This window comes from Centruroides sculpturatus, unplaced genomic scaffold (assembly GCF_000671375.1).
Source record: "Centruroides sculpturatus isolate CEXI.00-Female unplaced genomic scaffold, Cexi_2.0 scaffold344, whole genome shotgun sequence".
Classification (NCBI taxonomy): Eukaryota; Metazoa; Arthropoda; class Arachnida; order Scorpiones; family Buthidae; genus Centruroides; species Centruroides sculpturatus.
Genome location: NW_019384558.1, coordinates 651,555 through 673,453, shown reverse-complemented (window position 1 = coordinate 673,453; position 21,899 = coordinate 651,555). Strand labels below are relative to the sequence as shown.

At 25.2% G+C, this 21,899-nt stretch overlaps 1 protein-coding gene across 5 annotated transcripts in view; it reads right to left on the bottom strand.

Moving 5' to 3' along the window:
• Window positions 1-1,331: 1,331 nt before the first annotated feature.
• The window catches only part of LOC111623930 (glycerol-3-phosphate dehydrogenase [NAD(+)], cytoplasmic-like), a 28,399-nt gene continuing 7,831 nt past the window's right edge, over window positions 1,332-21,899 (bottom strand). For 2 of the 5 annotated variants that reach the window (XR_002756496.1, XR_002756497.1), the window contains exons 3-4: window positions 1,471-1,522; window positions 1,332-1,396 (exon numbers count right to left, since the gene is read on the bottom strand). Coding sequence is in view for 3 of the 5 variants with exons in the window: in XM_023366666.1 (XP_023222434.1) it covers window positions 12,736-13,851 (1,116 nt within the window). In the remaining 2 variants the exon portion in view is untranslated. Of the gene's footprint in view, window positions 1,397-1,470; window positions 1,523-12,511; window positions 13,852-14,837; window positions 14,912-21,899 lie in introns of those variants that run through there. The other 3 variants (XM_023366666.1, XM_023366667.1, XM_023366668.1) reach the window with 2 other exon arrangements.

Below are 21,899 nucleotides of genomic sequence, written 5' to 3'. Positions count from 1 at the left end.
ATCTTAAAGGAGCCAAGTTAAATGGATAAAAAAAATGTTTAATGCAAATTCAATAAAATTCCCACCTTATGTGACCACTAGTTCATAAATAGTATAGAAATAGAAGACACAACACAGTATAAAGAAAAAATAAATTTTAATTAAGAAAAGATTTTTGGAAAACTTTTTAGTGCTTGCTTTCCTTTTTGTTTAGAGTGTGTCCAGTCCCCTTTGGGTATACCACTGTCTGTAACACAAAACATATCGCCCCAAATTGTACAGGGGTTCACTGTACTTACTTATCAGTAAAGTTATAAGAAACATGTTTAATTAGATTACTCTTTGTAACCTGAAGATCATCAAAGTTGAACTATTACAATATTCCATAACAATATTATATAGAAAAAATTTAAATTTTGAAATTTAATTGAAAGTATTTCTTATAGAATAACATTGTATCTTCAAATAAATTATTTTTGTGTTTTGATAACAACTATGCCAAGTTTTGTAGCCATTTCATAATTTCAAGAAGTAAATTAAAATATTTATCAAGAGTTTTTCTACTGCTGATTACAATATTCATTTAATAAGTCTTATCAGATCTTGTTCAAAAGAAAAGAAAAGAAAAAAAAACAATTGTTTTTTAATTCAAGTAATCCTTGGTTAATATGCTTTCAGTTAATATTTTCTTTGTTTTAATGAAGTTTAACAATTACAGATAAGTTTTGTGCTGTGCATTATAATTTTTGATATGATGTAGTTCTAGAATAAATCAGAAGTAGGCACTGTATGAAGAGTTCAATAAACACATGCTTAGTTAACATATACCTCCAAAAAACATATCTACAGGTATACCTTGCCTTACGTCGGTAATTGGTTCCAGGAAAACGACGTAAGTCGAATTTACTTGTCTCCGAATCTACTTATCACTAGGCTAAACCGTAAATTACCATTCCCGGTTCTGTATTTTATTTATTAATGCATTTTTAATAATATATGGTTAATAAAAATCTATTTTAAGCTTACAAACAAATAAATTTTAGTTTTTAATATAGTACAAAAAAAAGTAATCTAAATTTACGAATGCATGTACTGTAAATACAGTACATAGTTGTATATATTTTAATATGATTTTATGTGCTTTAAACGTTTATCTAGTGATATTACGACTTCAATATTTGTGGCGGACAGACGTAAAGTTGAATAAAATGACTTAAACTTGATTTTTATTTTTCCATATACTTTTTTAACAAGCGACGTATAATCGGGAACGACGTAACTCGAAACGACGTAAGTCGAGGTATGCCTGTACTTCATTAATAAAGGATTCTGTACATCTTGTTGTGACTCACCATAAGCAATGTCTTATTTTCAAACAGAGGTGAAATTACTTGTACTCTGAAATGTGTTTCAGAATCTATGAAAAAATAAAAATAAATTAAGAAAAGAAAACATGTAAACTAAATACAATAAACAGAATTTTTATCTTACTTTTTGGAACATTATGCATTTTGCTTTCATTTTGTATCTCCAAATGCAATGGCTATTTTGAAACAAAAATAATAATTCTAAATTGAAATCAATTTATCAAAAATACTAAACTTAATTTTTAAATCTTATAATATCAATTTAAAATTCAACTTATAATAAATGATATGCAACATGTTAACAATGACATATTCACTTAAATTCAATAAATTGTATATAAAATAAAAATTATAATTATTATTAATGTATAAAATAATTTAATATTAAAATATATTAATGTTATTAACAAATATTTCTAAATTAGAGATATTTTTTAATTTAATTGCAAACTCTAGTATTATGAAGAAAAATCTTATCTGCATGATGCATATAAATGCAAAACAAATGGATCCAATCTGTTTTTGCATTTTATTGGATTAATTTAAATCTCATTACTACTAACAAAAACTCTTGATAAATTATATACATTTTTTAAAATCTTTAGTTATACAATCTAAAAATTTTTTAAACAGTTAATCACATTTACTACTTAATTCCATTAATAAGAATGATCTTTCTCAATCAGTAGGCTTTTTTTCTAGGTAAAAAAAAATTAAAGGATTTTTTTGGTATTCTGATCAGTATTAGACTCAACAAATTTTGGCCTATATAAATATATATAGGCCAAAATTTGTTGTCAATCTAATGCTGATCAGGAGATATATATATGTCCATGGAGCAAATGGCACACCAGTAAATTCCTGATTTCCCAGAGGCAATTTCTGATTAATAGTGCTCTTTAGAAAAGGTGGAAAAATGATATAATTTATTAATTCTAATTTCATAAAACATTATCTAAATGTACTTTATATATAGTATATTAAAAATTAATCAAGAATTTTGATGTGTGTTATTTTTAAGACAAATTATTTAAATTAAGAAGTCAAGTCACAAAACTCAAGCATGACTCTTATCATTGGATAAAAGTCGTGGGCAAAAAGCGTTGTTTATTATTATATATTTTACGATGAAAATTACCAACCATTCTGACCTTACAGACCACTAAAGTCACAATTTTGAATCCAGTGAACCACTGGATTCAAAATTGATGACTTAATTATTATCATGAATTAATTATAACAATTTAGTGTAAAGTTTGTTGCTGCTTGTTTGAAAAAAGTTTATGGATTCTTGGCTCTTTTCCACAAAGGATGACAATTGCACTCACTAGCATAGCGAAGAGGGCAAGGGAGTCTATCATGCCCCAGGTGCCACTTGCAGAGGGACACCAAATGGTCTCCAAGATAAACAAGATTTGTTTCTGGAGGGGGGGCACAAATAAAGTGTCGTGCCTCGAGCGCCAGTTATGTTCGCTATACCACTGATTGCACTCATAATAAATGATAAATGAATAAATAATGTAAGTCATTTCATGCTTGGTTTTTAGATTCAAATATAAAAAACCCCAATGAGTGAGAAAAAGCAACCAAGCATTTTGCATTTCTTTTGTAATACTTCATGTAACCTTGAGTTCATCAATCTCTAAATTGGAACCTCCACAGACCACCAAAATTTTATCATGGACCACCAGTTGGCAACTGCTGCCCTATAATAACTTTAAATTTCTAAGCTATCATCTTCAGAATATTTTTTAAGAGTTTTAAAATGAATAAAATGAAGCCAATAAAATTTTATTTTTAAGAGTTTTCAGAGAGCATGTCTTATTTAAAAGAAAATAATAAATACACATTACTATAAAATTTAACAAATATACAAATCAGTTTAACCTGAAATTTAGAATCCAAAAAATAAATATTAATAGATGTATCCGTCTCTGAGCTGTTATAAGCATAAAGATTAACATTATTTTTAATCCAAATGTCATATGAAATTTTGTCCAGAAATAAGAAATATTGAAATCCTTCAGTATTTTGATAATTAGAATTAATTTTTAATGTAATTAATCATTTTAGAAAAGTGTAGAAAGAAAAACTTGACCTAAAGCAAAATAAATTATTTAATCTATAGTCATATTAACCATGAAAAATCCAGCAATATTTGATTAATGCTCTTTTCTTTTGATATTAACATTACACAATTTGAAAGCAATTCTTTACAAATTTTAAAATAAAATACTAAAATAATTCTGGTCTGAAACAAGATATATTATAAAAATAATTTTGATTAATATTTATTTACTTTTTGTAATTTGATTATATATGATAAATTATATTAAGTATTACTTGACAATGTTTGTAATTTTTCAGAAGCTGTTAATGCATCAAGCATTAGAGAATTGGAAAATACCAACTCTCTAATGTAATTATTCATTTATGAACTAAACAACAGTATGATTATTTATTTCGCTATCTTAAGTAATTATTATTTTATGAAAGAATAAATTTATTCTATTTCTGTTGTGTTTTAAATGAAACTAGCAGTAATTTACATACAATACAAATGAGAAGCATTAAAAACATTCCTCTATTGAATTTAAATTGCACAAAGTTCTAGGAAAGTTTATTAATGAATAAAAGCTTAATTTAAAGTACCTAAACCAGATATTATGTATTTGGTTTATTGTAAAAAAGAATTAGACTTTAAATTTAACTAAATTTAAATAAGTGAGGAAAGTTTGAAATGCAAAAATACAGGAGGAGGCAGAAGTAAATATACAGTTTGTAATAAAAGCATATACTAAATCAAAATATAGTACATAGTTGTGAATCTAAGAAATGAACTCTGTGCCAAACATCTGTATCATTATTATTTTTTATCTTTTTATTTTGTATTCCTTAATTATGATTTATGCATAAAAATGAATGTTTTTTTTTTTTTTTATGTTTTTCCCATAATAAAAACTGTATATCTTCTTTTGTACCCACGTAAATTAATATTAATTGAATTTAAATTACTAGTAAATAACTACAGAATGTTAGAATGAAAATTAATATAGGTTAATATGCTATTCACGCCAAGTAATATTAATTAATAGTTAAAACTCACTGTGTTCAGCATTATTAATAATTAATAACGCTGAACACAGTGAGTTTTAACTATTAATTAGAATGAAAATTGTAATGAATCATGCATATTTGATATTTAAAAAATGATTGACCGTAAATGTGACAAAACAATTTTTGATGGTTTCTTTCATAAAGAAAATATCATGTAACTTTTAAAGTCTAATAAATTATGAAGTATTGAACAAAAAAACAAGATACTTTGCCTCTGTAGAGTGGCCTAAAAGTCTAGATCCATACATGATATAAAATTCTTTTCTATTTTATTTTTCAGTGTTAATATTTCTTATCTTTGAATTTAATAGCATTCCTTTACTACAACAGTATAGAACTATCAGTGCACTAAAAGGGGCAATATATCCACATTTGTTAAGGATTCCAAGATCATGTATTCAGCATATTCAAAAGTGCTTGGAAGTCAAAAGGCCATCATTTTGAGCCAGCATTTGATATAATTTCAGATATTTAAATAAATTATATAGATTATTTCTCCATGGATCCAAACTTTTGGGCCACTTTGTAAATGTGTGTATAGACATTACATACATATATACAACTAAATTAATCAATGCATCCTTTAACAGTGAGTGAAATTTAAAGAAATCTAACATTTTTGACCTGGTAATGGGTCATCTTCAGTCATGAACAGTTGAAAGTCAAGATTAATGCAGATGTTCATCCTTACAAATATGCAGGATGATTTATCAAGTTTTACCCACAGTTAAATAGCAAATTCCTAGGGACATTTTGACCAAAAATTTCATTTAAACATGTGTCCTATTCTTAATACTTAAGATATTACAGCTATTTGAATCCTAAGATGAAGAAATAGTTTTGAACAGGATGAGAGAGAATCAATGAAAAACATAAAATCAAATGTTTGAAAGTTTGTTTATTGATGAAATCACAAGTGATGCACAATGTTTATAAGAATTTTCAAAGATTATTCCTTACACTTCAAAACAGTTTTTGGTATGTACACATTGCATTTGAATATGGCTTATTATGGCTTAATTAATAATAATCCTTAATTACTGTAAAGGCATTCTTAACACAAGCAAGTAATTCCTCTTTTATTTGCACTTTTATTGTGTAAACATCATCTTTCATCCGTCTTCAAATATAAACCAGTTAATTTACAAGCCAAATTCAAAGTAATGCATAATAGTCACTTTATAAAAAATTGAACTATTAAGAATCAAATATATATATGTAAAATTTCTCTGTATTTTAACTAATTATTTTTTCCTCTCTAGGTTTAATGCTGAGAGATTAAAGTACAATAATTTCAAACTCCATCATTGATAAATATCTTGTTTCTATGTAGAACATTACTCCATAACAATATATACCTTTTATTATTCCCATCTTTATTCCTATGTTCCTATAAGGGTTTTGGGAGCTTTATCTTTCCCTCTCTAATATGGTAAATTTTTCAAAACATTGTATGCTCAGAGTTATTTTCAAGAAAGCTAGCCACTTGTACTATTGTTTTAAGCAGTCAAGGAAACTGTTACTACAATTCTTTTTGTTTTTTGTTAAATTGAGTTTTCTTTCTGATGCCCAGGCCAATATAACTTGTGATTTCTGTTTCTTTAAAGTTTGTAGAAAGAGAAAAAAGTTTTAAAAAAGGGGTGAAACTAGAGAGGAGAATAGATAACAAGATAAAAGAAATAGAAAAATGTTTTAATAGCTTAAATTGAAAAATTTTTTTAATAGCTATATATAAAAACTTTGACTAAAACAGCAGCAATTTTTTTCATTTAGCATCTATTCAACAATTTTATGTGCATAACAAAACAATTGTAAATATACAAAGTACAAGAACTGAAATTTTTATACTACAGATAAAATTTTTAAATTGATTTACAAGAAATTTAAATTATTTGAGTAAAAAGAAGGTTCTTTGTATATAGTCTCCAGACATAATTTGGAATTATAGTTCGTGTGTTCATTTTTCTGAGTTTTTAACTTAAAAATATAATTTTCTAATTGTAATGATATTACAATAATATCCCAATTAACCATGATCCTTTTAACAAAGGTTCTACATTATCATCTCAGGTGAATGGAAGAACATTTTGCAAAAAAATGCAAGAACTATATTTTATGAACACTGGTCACATGATATATAGTTTTTGAAAGCATTTCTAGAAATTTTCAAACAAATTTACTCAGATGACTTATCACACCAATATAATTCTTTTTTTTTTTTAAAAAAAAAAAAGGATTTGATGATTACAATTAAAATTACTTTAAACTGATTTTATAATAATATTCTTGTATTTTGTCAATCACTTTGTACTAAACATTCCATGTTATCCAAGATACCTTGATCCACATTATCATGGATAATCAGGGCTCTACTGAATTTTAAAAATTCATGAATGATAATTTTATAAAATTACTATTATTAATATATTAATGCAAATTCATGTTAGAAAAAAAATAATCAAAAGCTTCACGTTCAGAATATATTTAAACTTTTTTTTTTAAATCTTTATGTGATAATGTGTATTAAGAAAAATTATAATAAAAATGATGATACTAGAGACATCTCTATCATCATTAAGAATTTTTAAAATTCCCTTATCTTCCAACAAGTACTTACTTTCCTTAAATATTCATAATATTCTAAAATTAAAAAAGTGGCCTTTAAGAATGCTATAAAAAACTCAATACAAAAAAACATGAGACTCAAATGCAAGAAATTAAAATTTTTGTTTTATTAATTTCTATAATAGTTTGTAAAAAATATATACAGAAATTTTATAAAGCTTTTACATAACTACTTTGAATTAGAATTAACAAGAATATAAATTACACATAAATGCATACAACAAAATTTTAATTTCATAAAATTCAAAACCAATTTCTAACATCATAGTAAAAATGCATGTTTAATATTTAAATAATGTACAATATCATCTTCTTGAAGATTTTAATAACTATATTTAAATTTTATTACAAAAAAATTTCATCAAAAGCTTCTCCATTGCATTCCAATCACTTCTTTAACAATATCATATTGTGCATTATATACATATATTATTAATATCTGCTAAGATGTTGAAAAATCACATTTCAAAACATCATTTAATATTTTAACATATGTTTTAATGTTTAAAATCTAATATTCATTATGATTGAAAATATTAAAACATTTAAATAGCATATAAAATCAGATCTATACTTCAATTTAAAAAATGATAAATAATACATAAAAAATTCTATAGTTTATTCTTTTTAATAAATATATACATACATATAAACATACAAAAATTATTATTAGATCTATAATTCTTTAAAATATCACATTTTTATATACTGTATAACAATTACATTCATGAAAATAATAAATAAAACTACTGACAGAAGTAATGTTTCTTTTTTAATTAAAAAAAAAAAAAGTTATATTTAAACATAAAAAGAATATACATCAAGAGTACAACAAGTCTTTTAAGTGAATCTTTCAAATTTTTGTTTAAAATTAGAAACTAATACTTTTTTTCTGGAGAATTATTAGTAAACTATTTACAACTATTTTAATATACACAATGGCCCAAAAGTCATGAATAATATGCAGCTGTTCCAAACTATTTTAAGCATTTGTAAAATAATCTTCAAGACTAAATGTGAAAAAAAAATTAATCATTGGATAAGCATCATTAATCAGCTACAATCTTTGACAGGAGATCACACATACAGGCAGTTTCCAAGTTACAAACAGGTTTGGTTTCTAAGATTGTCTTTAGATCAAATCCGTAGATAAGTTAGAACAGTTGTTGGTATTTAAGATCATTTAGTCAAATGCTTGTCTTAAAATAAATTTAGCCTATACTTAAAGTGACCAGACATCCTGCATTAGGAGGGACTGTCCAGCATTGAAAATTGTCCCATATTGGACAGAAAATGAAATATGCCTCTCCAACTCTTTTGCAGTGACAGAAAGTCACTCTTTTATCTCTTTGCTACTTAAACTTTAGCAGTCTGTGCTGATAATGCAAATGTATATTTTGGTGGGTTACTAAGAAAAATAAATAAATAATGTATATAAGCTAAAAGACCATCTTCAGAAGCTATCTTCAATATTTGTATAGGATATGTCACACATATAGTGCATAATACTATTCTATCATCAGTCAGCAGCAGATCAACTTCTTATTGACATTGAAGGCATCATAATCAAAATTTATAGTCATTTTTATATATTTACTATAAGGGTGAAATTATTAAAAGACTTTTGTGAGAATGCAGAGGTATATATGCAGTTGTTGGGATATGGTAAAACTAGATGGCTAGCATTGGTGTCTGTGATCAAAAGAGTTTTAAAACTGTATTCTCCTTTAAAATCATATTTTTTATCTATTGACAATTGTCCAAGAGTTTTGTAAAATTTCTTTGAAGATGATAGCTCAGAAGGCTGGTTGTATTTCATGCATAATCAAGCATCATTATTCCATAATACTGTGACAAGTATTAAAGGCAATAATATTACTTTTATGAAAGTTATTACAAAAATAGAAAATTTAAATTAAAAAAAAGAATGGACATGCAATATCTACCATTGATTGTACACAATTAATTAAGAAATTTGAAAAAAAATGATTGGTCTAGAATAGCTTTATTTAAATTTAGTATCAACAATTTTTATCAAAAATGTGTCCAGTATTTAGACCTTCATTTATCCCACTATAAAGACATTGATTGTTTTAAGTGGATCAGTCTTAAAAACTATTTTAATTGGCAAACTATACAAAAAAGTTTTGATTACATTTCAAATTTTGATAAAATGTAATCAAATGGATTTATTCAATGTTAATAAGTAACAAAACTTTTTGATGAAATATCATATTAAAAAAATATACAAACAGTATAAAAATAAACACTTGGAATGAGCAAAAAACACCAACTGATGCAAGATGGACAAAAATATTTAATCACTTTGACAAGAACAGCGTACCTTTCAAGAATATTAAAAAAAATGATTGAATTTGCATTGTGCTTGCCAGGCACTGATGTTGCTACTGAACAAATTTTTTTGGGAATGAATAAGATTTGGATCACAGAAAAAGCACAATTGGGCCTAGAAACTTTGAAAGCAATATTGCAAGTTACGTGCAATTTTTCCATTTCTTGTGAAGAATTTTGTAATAACATTTCAAAAAACGAAGAACATTAAAAAAATTCATAGTGCAGAAAAGTATAAATAAATAATATGATTTTTGAATATTTAAATATTTATCTAATATAATTTGTGATTATTAATGACCTAGTCATTTATTGTTATGATACAAGAGACTATTTTTTTGTAATTTATTAATTTTTGTGAAAATAGAGACTTTTTTGATGAGTGTCCCACATTCTACGCTATCATATCTGGTCACATTACCTACACTATAAACTTTTTATGTGCTAAAACACAAACCTCTTCCAAATACACTAAAACATATTAAACACAATAATATAGTACATAATAATAATAATAATAATAATAAACATTAATAATAGATTAATGATTATAATTGTAATAAAAGTAAGTCAAGCATTTGTAACTTAGGGTCTGCTTGTACAAAATTATCTTAAAATATATCCCATATAACTATCTTTGGATCATACTATGTGTTGTTTTAAAACAGTTGTAAATATTTCACATTTGAATAAATTTGAATGTAACAATTCACACTGTATATATATTAAAATTTATTTATTGATAAATAGTAAATTATTTTTTAAATTTATTATAACTTACTATTTGGCAGTAATACAGCAAAAACACATTTAATAAAATTAATTATTCACTAAATTTATTGCAGGTATATTTATTTACTGTGCTAGAACTATGAGATATTTATAATATTGTATCGTTAACATACTTGTATATACTACAATTATTACTTTTTATATATTTTTAATGGAACAAAATAAATCATAATAGAATAAATTAAACATAAAACTTCATATTAGGATTCACAACAATCTTTAATTAATTAATTATAATTAAATAGCAAATACATGTATTTTCAGCTCAATTTATTGGCCACCTTCAGGTATAAAGTACAGAATAAAATGGTTTTAAAGAAGAATGTCATGGGTGTAAATTCTTATGCATTTATATCTAAATTTTTTCTACTTTATAACTGCTTATTTTGCTTTGTTCTATGTTTTGAGTCTAAAGATGGCCAATAAATGCAACTGAAAATGTTTCTTATTTAACTATAATTAATTGCTGAGATAAAGATTGTCATGTATTCAGTTTTAATATTATATAATTCATAAATTCATATAATTTAATAAGTTTAAAATATAAATAATTGTTTCATATAAAATTATTCAATAATCATATATTAAAAAGTTAGTTTTTGTTTTATATTTAGTGAGTAATCCAAAGAGTAATGATTTTAACTGTTTATAAAATGTTAACTTCTGTAAATTAAACAAATCTAAATGATTTAAATTTTTGCACATTATAATTCAAATTACTAAATAAATATTTAGTAAAAAAAATTTATTTATTATAAAAATTATTGTTATTCATTATAAATATTATCATCAATTCAAATGTTATTCCACATTTAATTATTATAAATGATATTAATTATTAAAGTCTATTATTAATTAGTCTATAAAGGAAATAAAGACAATTAAAAAATATTTACTTTGTTGTTTTCATACAAACTCAAGAATGTAAAATAATAATAATAAAATCATCACTAATGTTTACTTCATAGAAAATATATTTTATTTTTCCTTCAATAATACTGATTTTAATTTAAATAATAAATAATAATAATACAGTAAAGTGCCTGTGTAAAATGAAAAAAATCTATACCGTACCAATGGCACAGAAATTATCCTACATTTGTTATATAAAAGCCTGAAGACAATAGACATTCACTCAAATTTATATAGATCTTTAAAAAAAGCTACCATTCTGGCAACTTGTCATATTGTCAGAAAATTTCTCCAAAACTGTTTAAAGCTTCATACTGGTCTTACAGGCTTGCCTTTTGAGCCCACCTGTGAGATTGATACTGGACACAATCCAAGAATGATAAACAATAAAAATAATAGTAGTAATAATAATAATAATAAGTTAATTTTATAATAATAAAATAATCCTGAAACAGATCACTTAAAATGTATCAAAAGATGCACAGTAAATATATTCACAATAGAATAAATGAAGGCATGAGTGAATGAGGATTAATGTATCCATCTCTCACATATCACTATCAAAGATCTTAGAAATTAAATGACATCATAACATTCTTTGCAATATAAATATACAGCTATAGCTGTGGGAGGCTATGAGATGGCTAAGTTTCTCAGCTTATCAGTACACATATGGAGTATATATAATATATGCTTTCACTTTCATCACATAAACTTAGGCTACTGTTAGACATTTTACACTTCCACTGCAGCTAATAGGCTTAATGATGGGTAAAAACAGAAAAACATGAGTCAGAACTTTTTAAGCTTGTTTCTGTAGCCCTAATAATTTATTCCTAACTAGAGGACTGTATTTATACCAAAATAATTACATAATAAAAACTTAACCATCAATTCACTCAAAGCTTTGATTTTGTAACATAACATCTTCATCTACTCATGTCTTCAAATATATTTTTATGTTGATAATTTAATGAACAGAATATAAAATTAGGCTATTAAATCTGGTAAAGTACAAACTATATACACCAGTGTTATCATCTTTACTTTGGATTATTATACTTTTAATTAACAATATATTAAATATAATTATTCACAATCATTTCATTACTTCATTTAAATTTTTTTATTCAAATTTAGTTATAATCTTTTTTCTATTTAAAATAATGTTTTGAGATTCAATTTTATCAAAAATATTTTTCCGATTGACAATAACAAGATCAATTTTATCTCATTAAAAAAATGTTAATTACTTAAATACATTTTATAACAAGATTTGAGAAATCAAATATTGTATGTATAAAATAATAATAATATATTATTGAATGAAAACCTAGGAAATATAGTATTAATAATTTAAATTAATTTTAAATATTGATTTATATACTGATGACAAAGTTTTGACATCTACTGATGAAAAAAAAATAATAAAAATGTATCTAATCAAGTTAGATGTAAAATGAAAGTCATCAATCAAGATCAAGCTGTTAGTTTATATATTTTTTTTAAATCTTTTCTAATAATATTAAAAATGAAACATCAGCTTAACTAATAAAACATAAACTTAATAAATCCTATGTCATCATCAAGATTAAATGGCATATGCCATTGTTTGGGGATATTTCTGTACAGTATTGATCAATTCATATGGTTCACTTTCACCTGCACATATTTTATGAATTTTTGTAAAGAGTGGAAATAGATTTTCTAATCCCTGATGCTTTAAAACTGTCATCACAGTTTCGGCTGTTTGAGGACCTTGTAATTTCTGCCCCTGCAACAATTCTTCTTCTAATTCCTCAATTGTTTTACCAGAATTAACAAGTGCTTCTGCAACTTTTCTATTTCTTCCACCATAACAACTAGTAACCAAATCTGCAACTCCACAACTTTCTAAAAAGGTACACAGTTTGGATGATGGATAAAAATATTTAATAAATCTAATCATTTCAAGAAGACCTAATCTAATTACGGCAGCTTTTGTATTTTCCCCACATTTTAGTCCATCAGCAAATCCAACTCCACAAGCAACAATATTCTTAAGAGCACCACATAATTCTACAGTAGGTACATCACTACACAAAGTTATATGAAAATATTCTGTATGAAAAAGTTTTTTCAACAATATTCCATTTTCTTCATTTGTGTAGCCAACTGTTGTTTCTGAAATCTGTTCAGCTGCAATTTCTTTTGCTAAATTGGCTCCCATTAAAACAGACATATTTATTCCAAGCATGTCTTTAATTAAGTCTGATATTAATTGAAGAGTCCCATCAGTCTTAACAGAAACTCCTTTTATAAGAGAAATACCAAAAGCTTGAGGTTTAACTTTTCCAATTAATGGTTTACAAGTTTCATAAATGTATTGATGTGGAACAACAAATACTAAAATATCAGATTCCAATGCAGCTTCTATAACATCAGGAACTGCTCTAATATTTTCAGGAAATTTGTAACCAGGCAAATATTTTATATTTTCTCTATCGTTATTGATAATGTGGGATAATTTACGTCCATTTACAATTGACTCGTGTACATATAATTTCACAGTATCATGAAAACAGCTATGTTGCAACACATTTTTACCAATAATTCGAACTACAGTAGAACCCCAGCTGCCTGAACCAATAACAGCAACATTCAATTTCTGGTTATCCATCATTTCATCATTGTTGAGTCCAGTGCAGATCCTTTTTGCTTTCTTGTCCTTAATTTGAGAAATTAATAATATTTTTAAGTATTCTTAACATTCAGAATTCTTTATTTTAAAAAAACAAATCATTAAATAATTATCAACCCTTTCAGAATCATAATGAAGGTATATTTATTACAAATTAATTACATGTAGATGTTAAAGAATTTTGTTATAATTACATTTGAGAAATATATGAAATTCTTAAAAATAATGAAAAATGAAACATGAAAATGAAAATACTTTTGTCAGAAAAGAGCTAACAATGCATTGATCATATGCTATTCCATTAAAAAAAATTTAAATTTATTTAAAAATCTAGAATTATGATAATTTTTAATTCAAGTGATATCAAATTGAATTAAAATTCAATTAAAACCAAACATTAACAACTGATATTTTAATGGTCATAACAAGTTCATTCTTCAATATATATTCAAACATTAATGTTTCTAATAGCAGAAAAATATCCAGTATGTACAAATATCTGTCATCTATTCTAATTTAAAATGTATTTCAAAAGCATGCTAGTATAGGTATATTCAGATAGTTATTTCTGGTATTTTGTAGCAAAAATGCATCTCAAATTGTGCATTTAACTACATAAATATCTTTACTGAAAACTTTTAGATAACTTTTAAAAAAAATAAGAGTATTATGCAAATTTTGTAATATATCTTAATGTTAATTTAGAAATGAAAGAATAATTATTAGAGGTAGAAGGTAATTTTACAGAGTTATATAATTATTAAAAGTAATAATGAAAGAGTTGATAATTAATTATTAATATAGAAATGTTTCCAAAAAAAATTATGGTAGATAAAAACAAATTCAAAGTATTTTACAAAGCACAAATCATTTTTCTTTTATTCAATTAAAAAAACATGACAGATATAAATTTCAAATTTTATACTGGAAATTTGAATGAAGAATATAAAAATTAAAGTATTAGAACCATTTTTGATGAAAGGAATCAAATTTGAAATGTTTCAATGACAAACCTTAATAAAAATTTCAATTCTTGATTAATTAAATACTTCAGTTGTCTCCCATTGGATTAGTTTAGAGTTGGTTACTAATGTAAGGAGAAAAACATTTATTAGAGATAATAAAGTAATTTGAAATTATTTTACATAAAAAGGAAATTAGATTTGTGCATGTTATAAAACACATTTAATTTTAAAAATGTACTAAAACATTCAGGAGAATTGAACTATAGTATTATGTCAATAAAATATATTAATATTTGTTGTTATTTTTTAAGTTTAGTGTATAAAAATGTTAAGTTTATTTAAATGAAAATTATACATTAATTTGAAAGACATTATAAATTAATCAAGATCACAATAAATATAAAAATCCCCATGAAACACATTAAATTTAAAATACTAAAATAATTATTTTGTATAATTTATTTGTGTATGTGTAACTTGAGTTACTCATAATTCTGCTGAAGTATACAGGTAACTCCTCAACTATTTTTCTGATTACAGAAAAAAATTAATTTATTCTATCATTTTTTTATAAAGAAACTGTTCATTGATAATTTAATTATTTCCACAAATTTTATTTAACTTTACAGAATAATGAAATTTAGAAGTATACATTATTTATATATTTAAAAATAAATATTTACATAATTTTAATGCATAGATATTAAACATTATACTAAACAAAAAAAATTTATAAAATATGTAATTCAATTCTGATATTCTCATATTACAGTCAATATAGTAAAAAAATTAATTATAAGAATACATTTAAAGCATAAAATTTTTAAATTAAAATGAAATAAAAATGGCATGTACAGTCAATATAATTCATTATATATGGAAAAAACACTGTCTTTTGATGTTAAATACATATCCCTTGTACAACAAGGCACTTCCATAACATGGTTTCACCTTAACATGATTTGAAAATTGGGGAAATTTCCTATACAACACAATTTCCAGTTTCACTCTAACACAGTCTGGGAAATCCTTCCTACAAAATTTCACAATTTTTAAGTGTAAACTCCATTATTTGATATATATATGTTACCGCTAAAGCTCGAAACTCGTTAATTTGCAGATTAACTAGCGTGATCCGTTAAAGTTGTGAAAATTGTTCCATTTCTCAAATTACCTAGATAATGTGCAGAGTATCTAGGTAATCCGCACATTACCTACTAGGCACTCGGTAAAGCGAAAATAAGATCTTTGCCACAAATAAATTACCACAAATAGGTGTGCTTGTCGCAGAAACCAATTGCTATGAAATTCAAAGTGTCACCAATCTTTAGACTGCACAATTGGATAATGTTACTTATGGTGGGTAAAATGGCGGCTTGTCTCTGATTCCAGCAAAGAGAAGAAAGGAAACAGTGGGGACGCACCTTCAAACCTAACCTAACCTATTCTAATAATTTGGTTGGTAATAATTATGGTAATTTATTAAAATAGGTTTGGTTAGGACAAAACGTGCGTTCCCACTGTTTCCTTTCTTCTGTTTGCTGGAATCAGAGACGAGCCGCCATTTTACTCACCATAGGTAACATTAATTGCACAATTACATCATGCGATCACCAGAAAAAGTATGATAACTTTATTATTTTTCGTCTCCGGTCCAAAAGTAGGGTATGGTTGAAGTCGTCTCGGTCCCCTCAGTTCATATAGATACTCAAAGTCCCGAAATTCCATAGGTGGTTATCTATATAATAATTTCCCTAATTGTATTAATATTTTAAATCGTTTGATTTTTTGTATGTTTTTTAATTGGTTGATGATTGATTCTATCAACTAATTTGTCGATTGTATTAACTTGATTCTTTGATATCGAAAATTAAATAAAGGACATTATGTTAATTTAAGCATACAGAAACGTTGCTGTTGTTTCAGCAAAGATCTTATTTCACTTTACCGAGTGCCTAATAGATAATTTGCAGATTACCTAGATAATCTGCACATTACCTAGGTAATTTGAGAAATAGAACAATTTTAGCAACTTTAACGGATCACGCTAGTTAATCTGCAGATTAGCTAGGTAATCTGCAGATTAACGAGTTTCCGAGCTTTAGCGGTAACATATATATATATATTTTTTTATTCAAGTAGACATGCATGTTGTTTCAAACTTGCCCATGGAGTTTACAATATTGAAATTTTCAATTTGTTTTGTGTCTTTCGTCATGTTTACTTTTAATGAAAACGGATAGGAAATCCAGGACAAGGAAGAAAAAAAATTGCACTGTCAATCAGGTGTTGTCAGACAGCCTTTAAGACTGTCACTGTGTTTTCTTTTTCTAGCTTAATCTTTGTATTTAGTAAAGGTCATTTACAAAAAATTTCAGAAGATGCCAATACTTTGTAAAAAGAAAATGCCCTTGTTTAACTAAAATTAATGTTAATGTGTAATACAGTACTTTTAATTGCAATTGTTAGTTAATTATTGATTGAAAATAATTTATTGATTTATGTAATAAACACACTTCTCTTAGTAATAAAAAAGAAAAGTATACGTTTGCTAACTTTTAGAATTTAACCCTATGTTTTGTATTAGTCCTTTGTTTCGTATAGCACAGATTTACATAGTTATGTTCCAAAAATGTGCCATGTTACATGAGGGATACCTGTATTTTAATTAAAGCAATAAAACAAATTGTTTACAAAACCTACAAGTATATTCATCAATAACTTTCATATTATCATCCTCAAGTAAAATTCAAAAAAGAATAATATGGTAATTTAAAATATATAATTCAAAATTACAATTTACAATATACAGTGATGCCTCTTTAAATTTAATTATTCCAGGAAGTCATTCAAACTCCAAATCATTTAAAGTCTGAATCAATTTTTCTCATTTCAAATAACGAAAAGTCAATTAATTCACTCCAGACCCTGAATTATATCCATTTTGATACACTTAAAACACTGAATACACATTTAATATAACATAATTTAAGATAAAAATAACACAATTAAATGTCTTAATAATATATTAAAACAAGAAAAACCATAAATTAAATACAAAAATATTGTATAAAATGAAAACTGCATTTATTGGTCACACACTGTGGACTTCCACATCTTAACATAGATGCATAATTTAATCATATCTGTTAATTCAACCATAACTGTTGTTAAATTTGACAACTGTTATGGGTTAAATTTCACACATTATAGATAGTGTGAGATTTTATCCTTTGTTTAAAGTTTTACTTCAAACTCTTTACTTCACAAAATGTGAATTAAAGAGTTTGAAGTAAAACTTTAAACAAAGGAAACAAACTTCAAATAAAATGCATATCAGGCATATTATCTTTTTATGACTTTTGAATAGGCTATAATGCTATACAAACAGTAAAAACAACTGATGGGGAAGATGCTCCTAAACTTCAAACAGGTGAAATGTGGTTTAAAAGTTCTGTTTGAGAATTTTTGAATTAAAGGATACAAAATTTAGAGAGCACCCAATTAATAACACACAATAGAATATATATAAACAAACACACCAAAAATAAAGTAAAAAAAAACTCAGAAAACATACAAGCATTATATGAGAGCAAGAGATGGCTTGGACACAACAGATTGTGCTTATGCTTTAAGCACATTTTTTCACTGCAGATGCAATTCAAATTCAAAGGCAAATTTTTCTCAAATGTTTCATTCAAACTCTAAAGCATTCAAAGTACAAGGTACCACTGTAAATGGAATTTAAATAAACTTCTTTAATGAGTGGAAAAACATGAAGCAGATGTATTATAAATTACTGAAAAGATATGAAGAAATACAGAAACAGTACATTTTGAGAAAAAACTAATATCTTTTTAAAATAACTTAAGGACAATAAAGTTATTGAATGTATTTGTATTGTTTTGTAAAAGTTGTGTGTTTAATTGCTTCAATTAAAAATATTTAACATCAAAAAACAAATGTTCCCTATATATTTTATGAATTTTTAAAATTATTCATATATTTGAACAAAAATTCTCAGATATAATCTTACATTATTCAAAGAAAATTATTTAAATATTAACTTTATAATTTGTAATTTTTATTATGTTTATTAATTATAATTAAGTGTATATATATATTTATCAACTCTATTAATTTTATTGTTATTTGTATTTTAATCCTTTGCTATAGGCTTTATTTATCAAGGAAGGATATCAATTGTCTTGTGCCATTAATTATTTATTCATTCCATATACAAATGGAAAACTTTAAATAAGTTTTTCTAAATACAGTAGAATCTCATTTTAATAAATTGCAGAACAACAGATTTTTTTCCACGTCCTACCAAATCAATGTAATTTTACTTCTTTTCAGCAGATCTATAACTTGGAATAACACATTTTTTTCTAGTCCCATCTATCGTAAAATTCACAGTATTTAATGTTTAGTTAATATTTGAGGGTTTCCAGGAATTTATAGAGTTTGATGATGCACTTGTTATATATGGGATATTTACAATTGAAGAGCTGTACAAAGAGAATCAGCAGGCTGATACAATTGAGGAGGAACTACCTAGTAAACATTCTGATGCTGATCCAAGCGGTTCCAAAATTTAACAAGGCCATTGAGACCTTTCCAAGTCATGAAGACCTTTCTGACAAGTTTCAGCATTAAAAAAAAAACAGGCTATATATGACATTGCTAATATCAAGTGGTTGTTGTATTCAATAGAAAGAAAAGTGATATCAAAACAAATCAAGATGGACAAGTTTTTAACAAAGCCTGAAGTCAAGTGAAGTGCTAATGAGCATATGTAATTTGTCTCATTTTGTGCTTACAGTATGTAGTTTCCATCAGCTCTGACATACACACATATGTTACAAGATTGTGTATTATGCCATATCTATTCTTTATTCTATAGAAATACATCTCAAGAGACTGCGTAATTTCAAGTACAGGTAGTTTTTATATGTATAGGAGGTTAAATAGCAGATATTTTCCTGGGTGTGCTGGAAATCAGTGGTTCACAACAGACAAGTTTCAGTGGCCCAAGTGATCCATAAAAATGAGATTCTATTGTATTTGCATTCTACAGATAAAATAATCTCTTTTTGTTTTAAAAAGTAATTTTATTTTTGTGGCGTAGTAAACACTAGTATTGTGTTTTATTCCAAAGACACATGGCAAATTTTCCATCAAATTCCTTTATTAGTTGATAAAGGAATTTGATGGAACATTTGCCATGTGTCTTTGGAATAAAACACAATACTAGTGTTTACTACGCCACAAATATAAAACAGGACATGGTTTCAAAAAGAAAAAGTAATTTTATGTTTAAAAAACATATTAAATAGAAATATAATAAACAGCAATAAAAATAATTGTTTAATTAATAAAATAATTACAATACAATTTTAAATCTTATGGAAGACATAAAATAAAACAAAGTTTTAAATCAATAATAAAAACAAAAATAGGACTGTATTTTATTATGATGAGAAAACAATTTGAAAATAAGATGTATAAAGTATCTTTTTTCATTGAATGTAGTTGAAAATCATTTTTTAAATCAAATTAATTGAAAAATTAATATAAAATTAAAATAAATATACAAAATGAATAGAATGTTTAAGAAATTATTTTATAGTTGTCATTCTATTCATTTTGTATATTTATTTTAATTTTATATTAATTTTTCAATTAATTTGCTGTTATATCAGATATACTGTAATTTTGAGCTTATAAGTTTGAGGTTCAAATTATGTTCTTCCAAACATCTTACCAATGTTCAAAAATATAACTGAAGAAGCCTAATTAGCTTAGGCAAAAATGCTTTTAATATATTTTCTTATTAAAAAAACGAGTAATTCATTCAATTTTGTAACTGAAACATGACTTTTAATGCACTTGAAATAATATAAATTATTAATTTTTATGCTAAAATGTTTTTTATACCAATTAATATATTTTATAACAAAAAAAATCATTAAAAAAATTTTGTTTGAACAGCCAAGTATAAAACTTTGATTTATAAATTGAATAATTTGTCATCAACCTCTTCAATGTTCTTAAAATTCAAAATAATTTCATTGGAACATTCATTTACATAAAAATTTTGTATTTGATACCTTCTCAACCTTTGTTCTTTATTATGAGACAAACTGAAGTGATAATTGCTTGGTAACAAGATGAATTAATTACAAATGAACTAAGGTGTCCTCATAAATAATTATCTTTTACTGAAGTATATTGTTTCCTTCCGATTTCAAAATGAATAAAAAATTTTTCATGATTCCTGATTCATTTTGATGTTTAAAAACATTAAAACAAGAATTAATTACAGAAATTGATATAGATAATTTAACAGATAAAAATGTTCATAATAGTCACTATAAAAAGATGAAACAAAATTCTATGCAAATATTTTAGGGACAGAATTCTAAGATCAAAAATAAGCTTAGAATCCTCTATAAACATTTTTAAAATCCACTCTGTTTTCAAGATCTGCCCTGCCAAAAATAGGTACTTTTCAAATTCCCCACCAAAGTACTAGAGTTGTCAACTTTTTAAAGCAAATTTTTTTTATGTTTCTGTCAACAGATTGAGGTAAGTAAATGTTGCCCAAGCAGGTCCTACTGTAATAAATGTAAACAAAGCACTTTAAAGTTTTACAGTATCCATCTATTTTACAGTAAAAAAATAGTTGGAAAGCAAGAGTTTTTCAATGTAAATTTACTTCAATTCTTTTTACAAAATTAAACAGAATAATTTATAAAAATGTCTCAAATAGCAGGAGACATTTTAAGCAGTTCAATTTCCACAGATTCAAAAAAACAAATTTTCAATATTTAAAATAAAGCTTCAAGTTGTATAGTACATGTTTGTAAAGCAGAAGTGGAAACAAATAACAATATCCTTTAGGCAGAAGATTTAATTAAAGTGGATTTTTAATTTGAGTCTTTGACAGGAGAGATTCAAAAATAAAACAAAATTTTTAAAATGTTTATAGAGGACTTTAAACTTATTTTTAACCCTAGAATCTATCCATAAAATATTGGTACAGAGTTTCAGTGATAAAATAAATGATAAATGTATTAAATAATGTAACTGTATATTTTTGTTCAT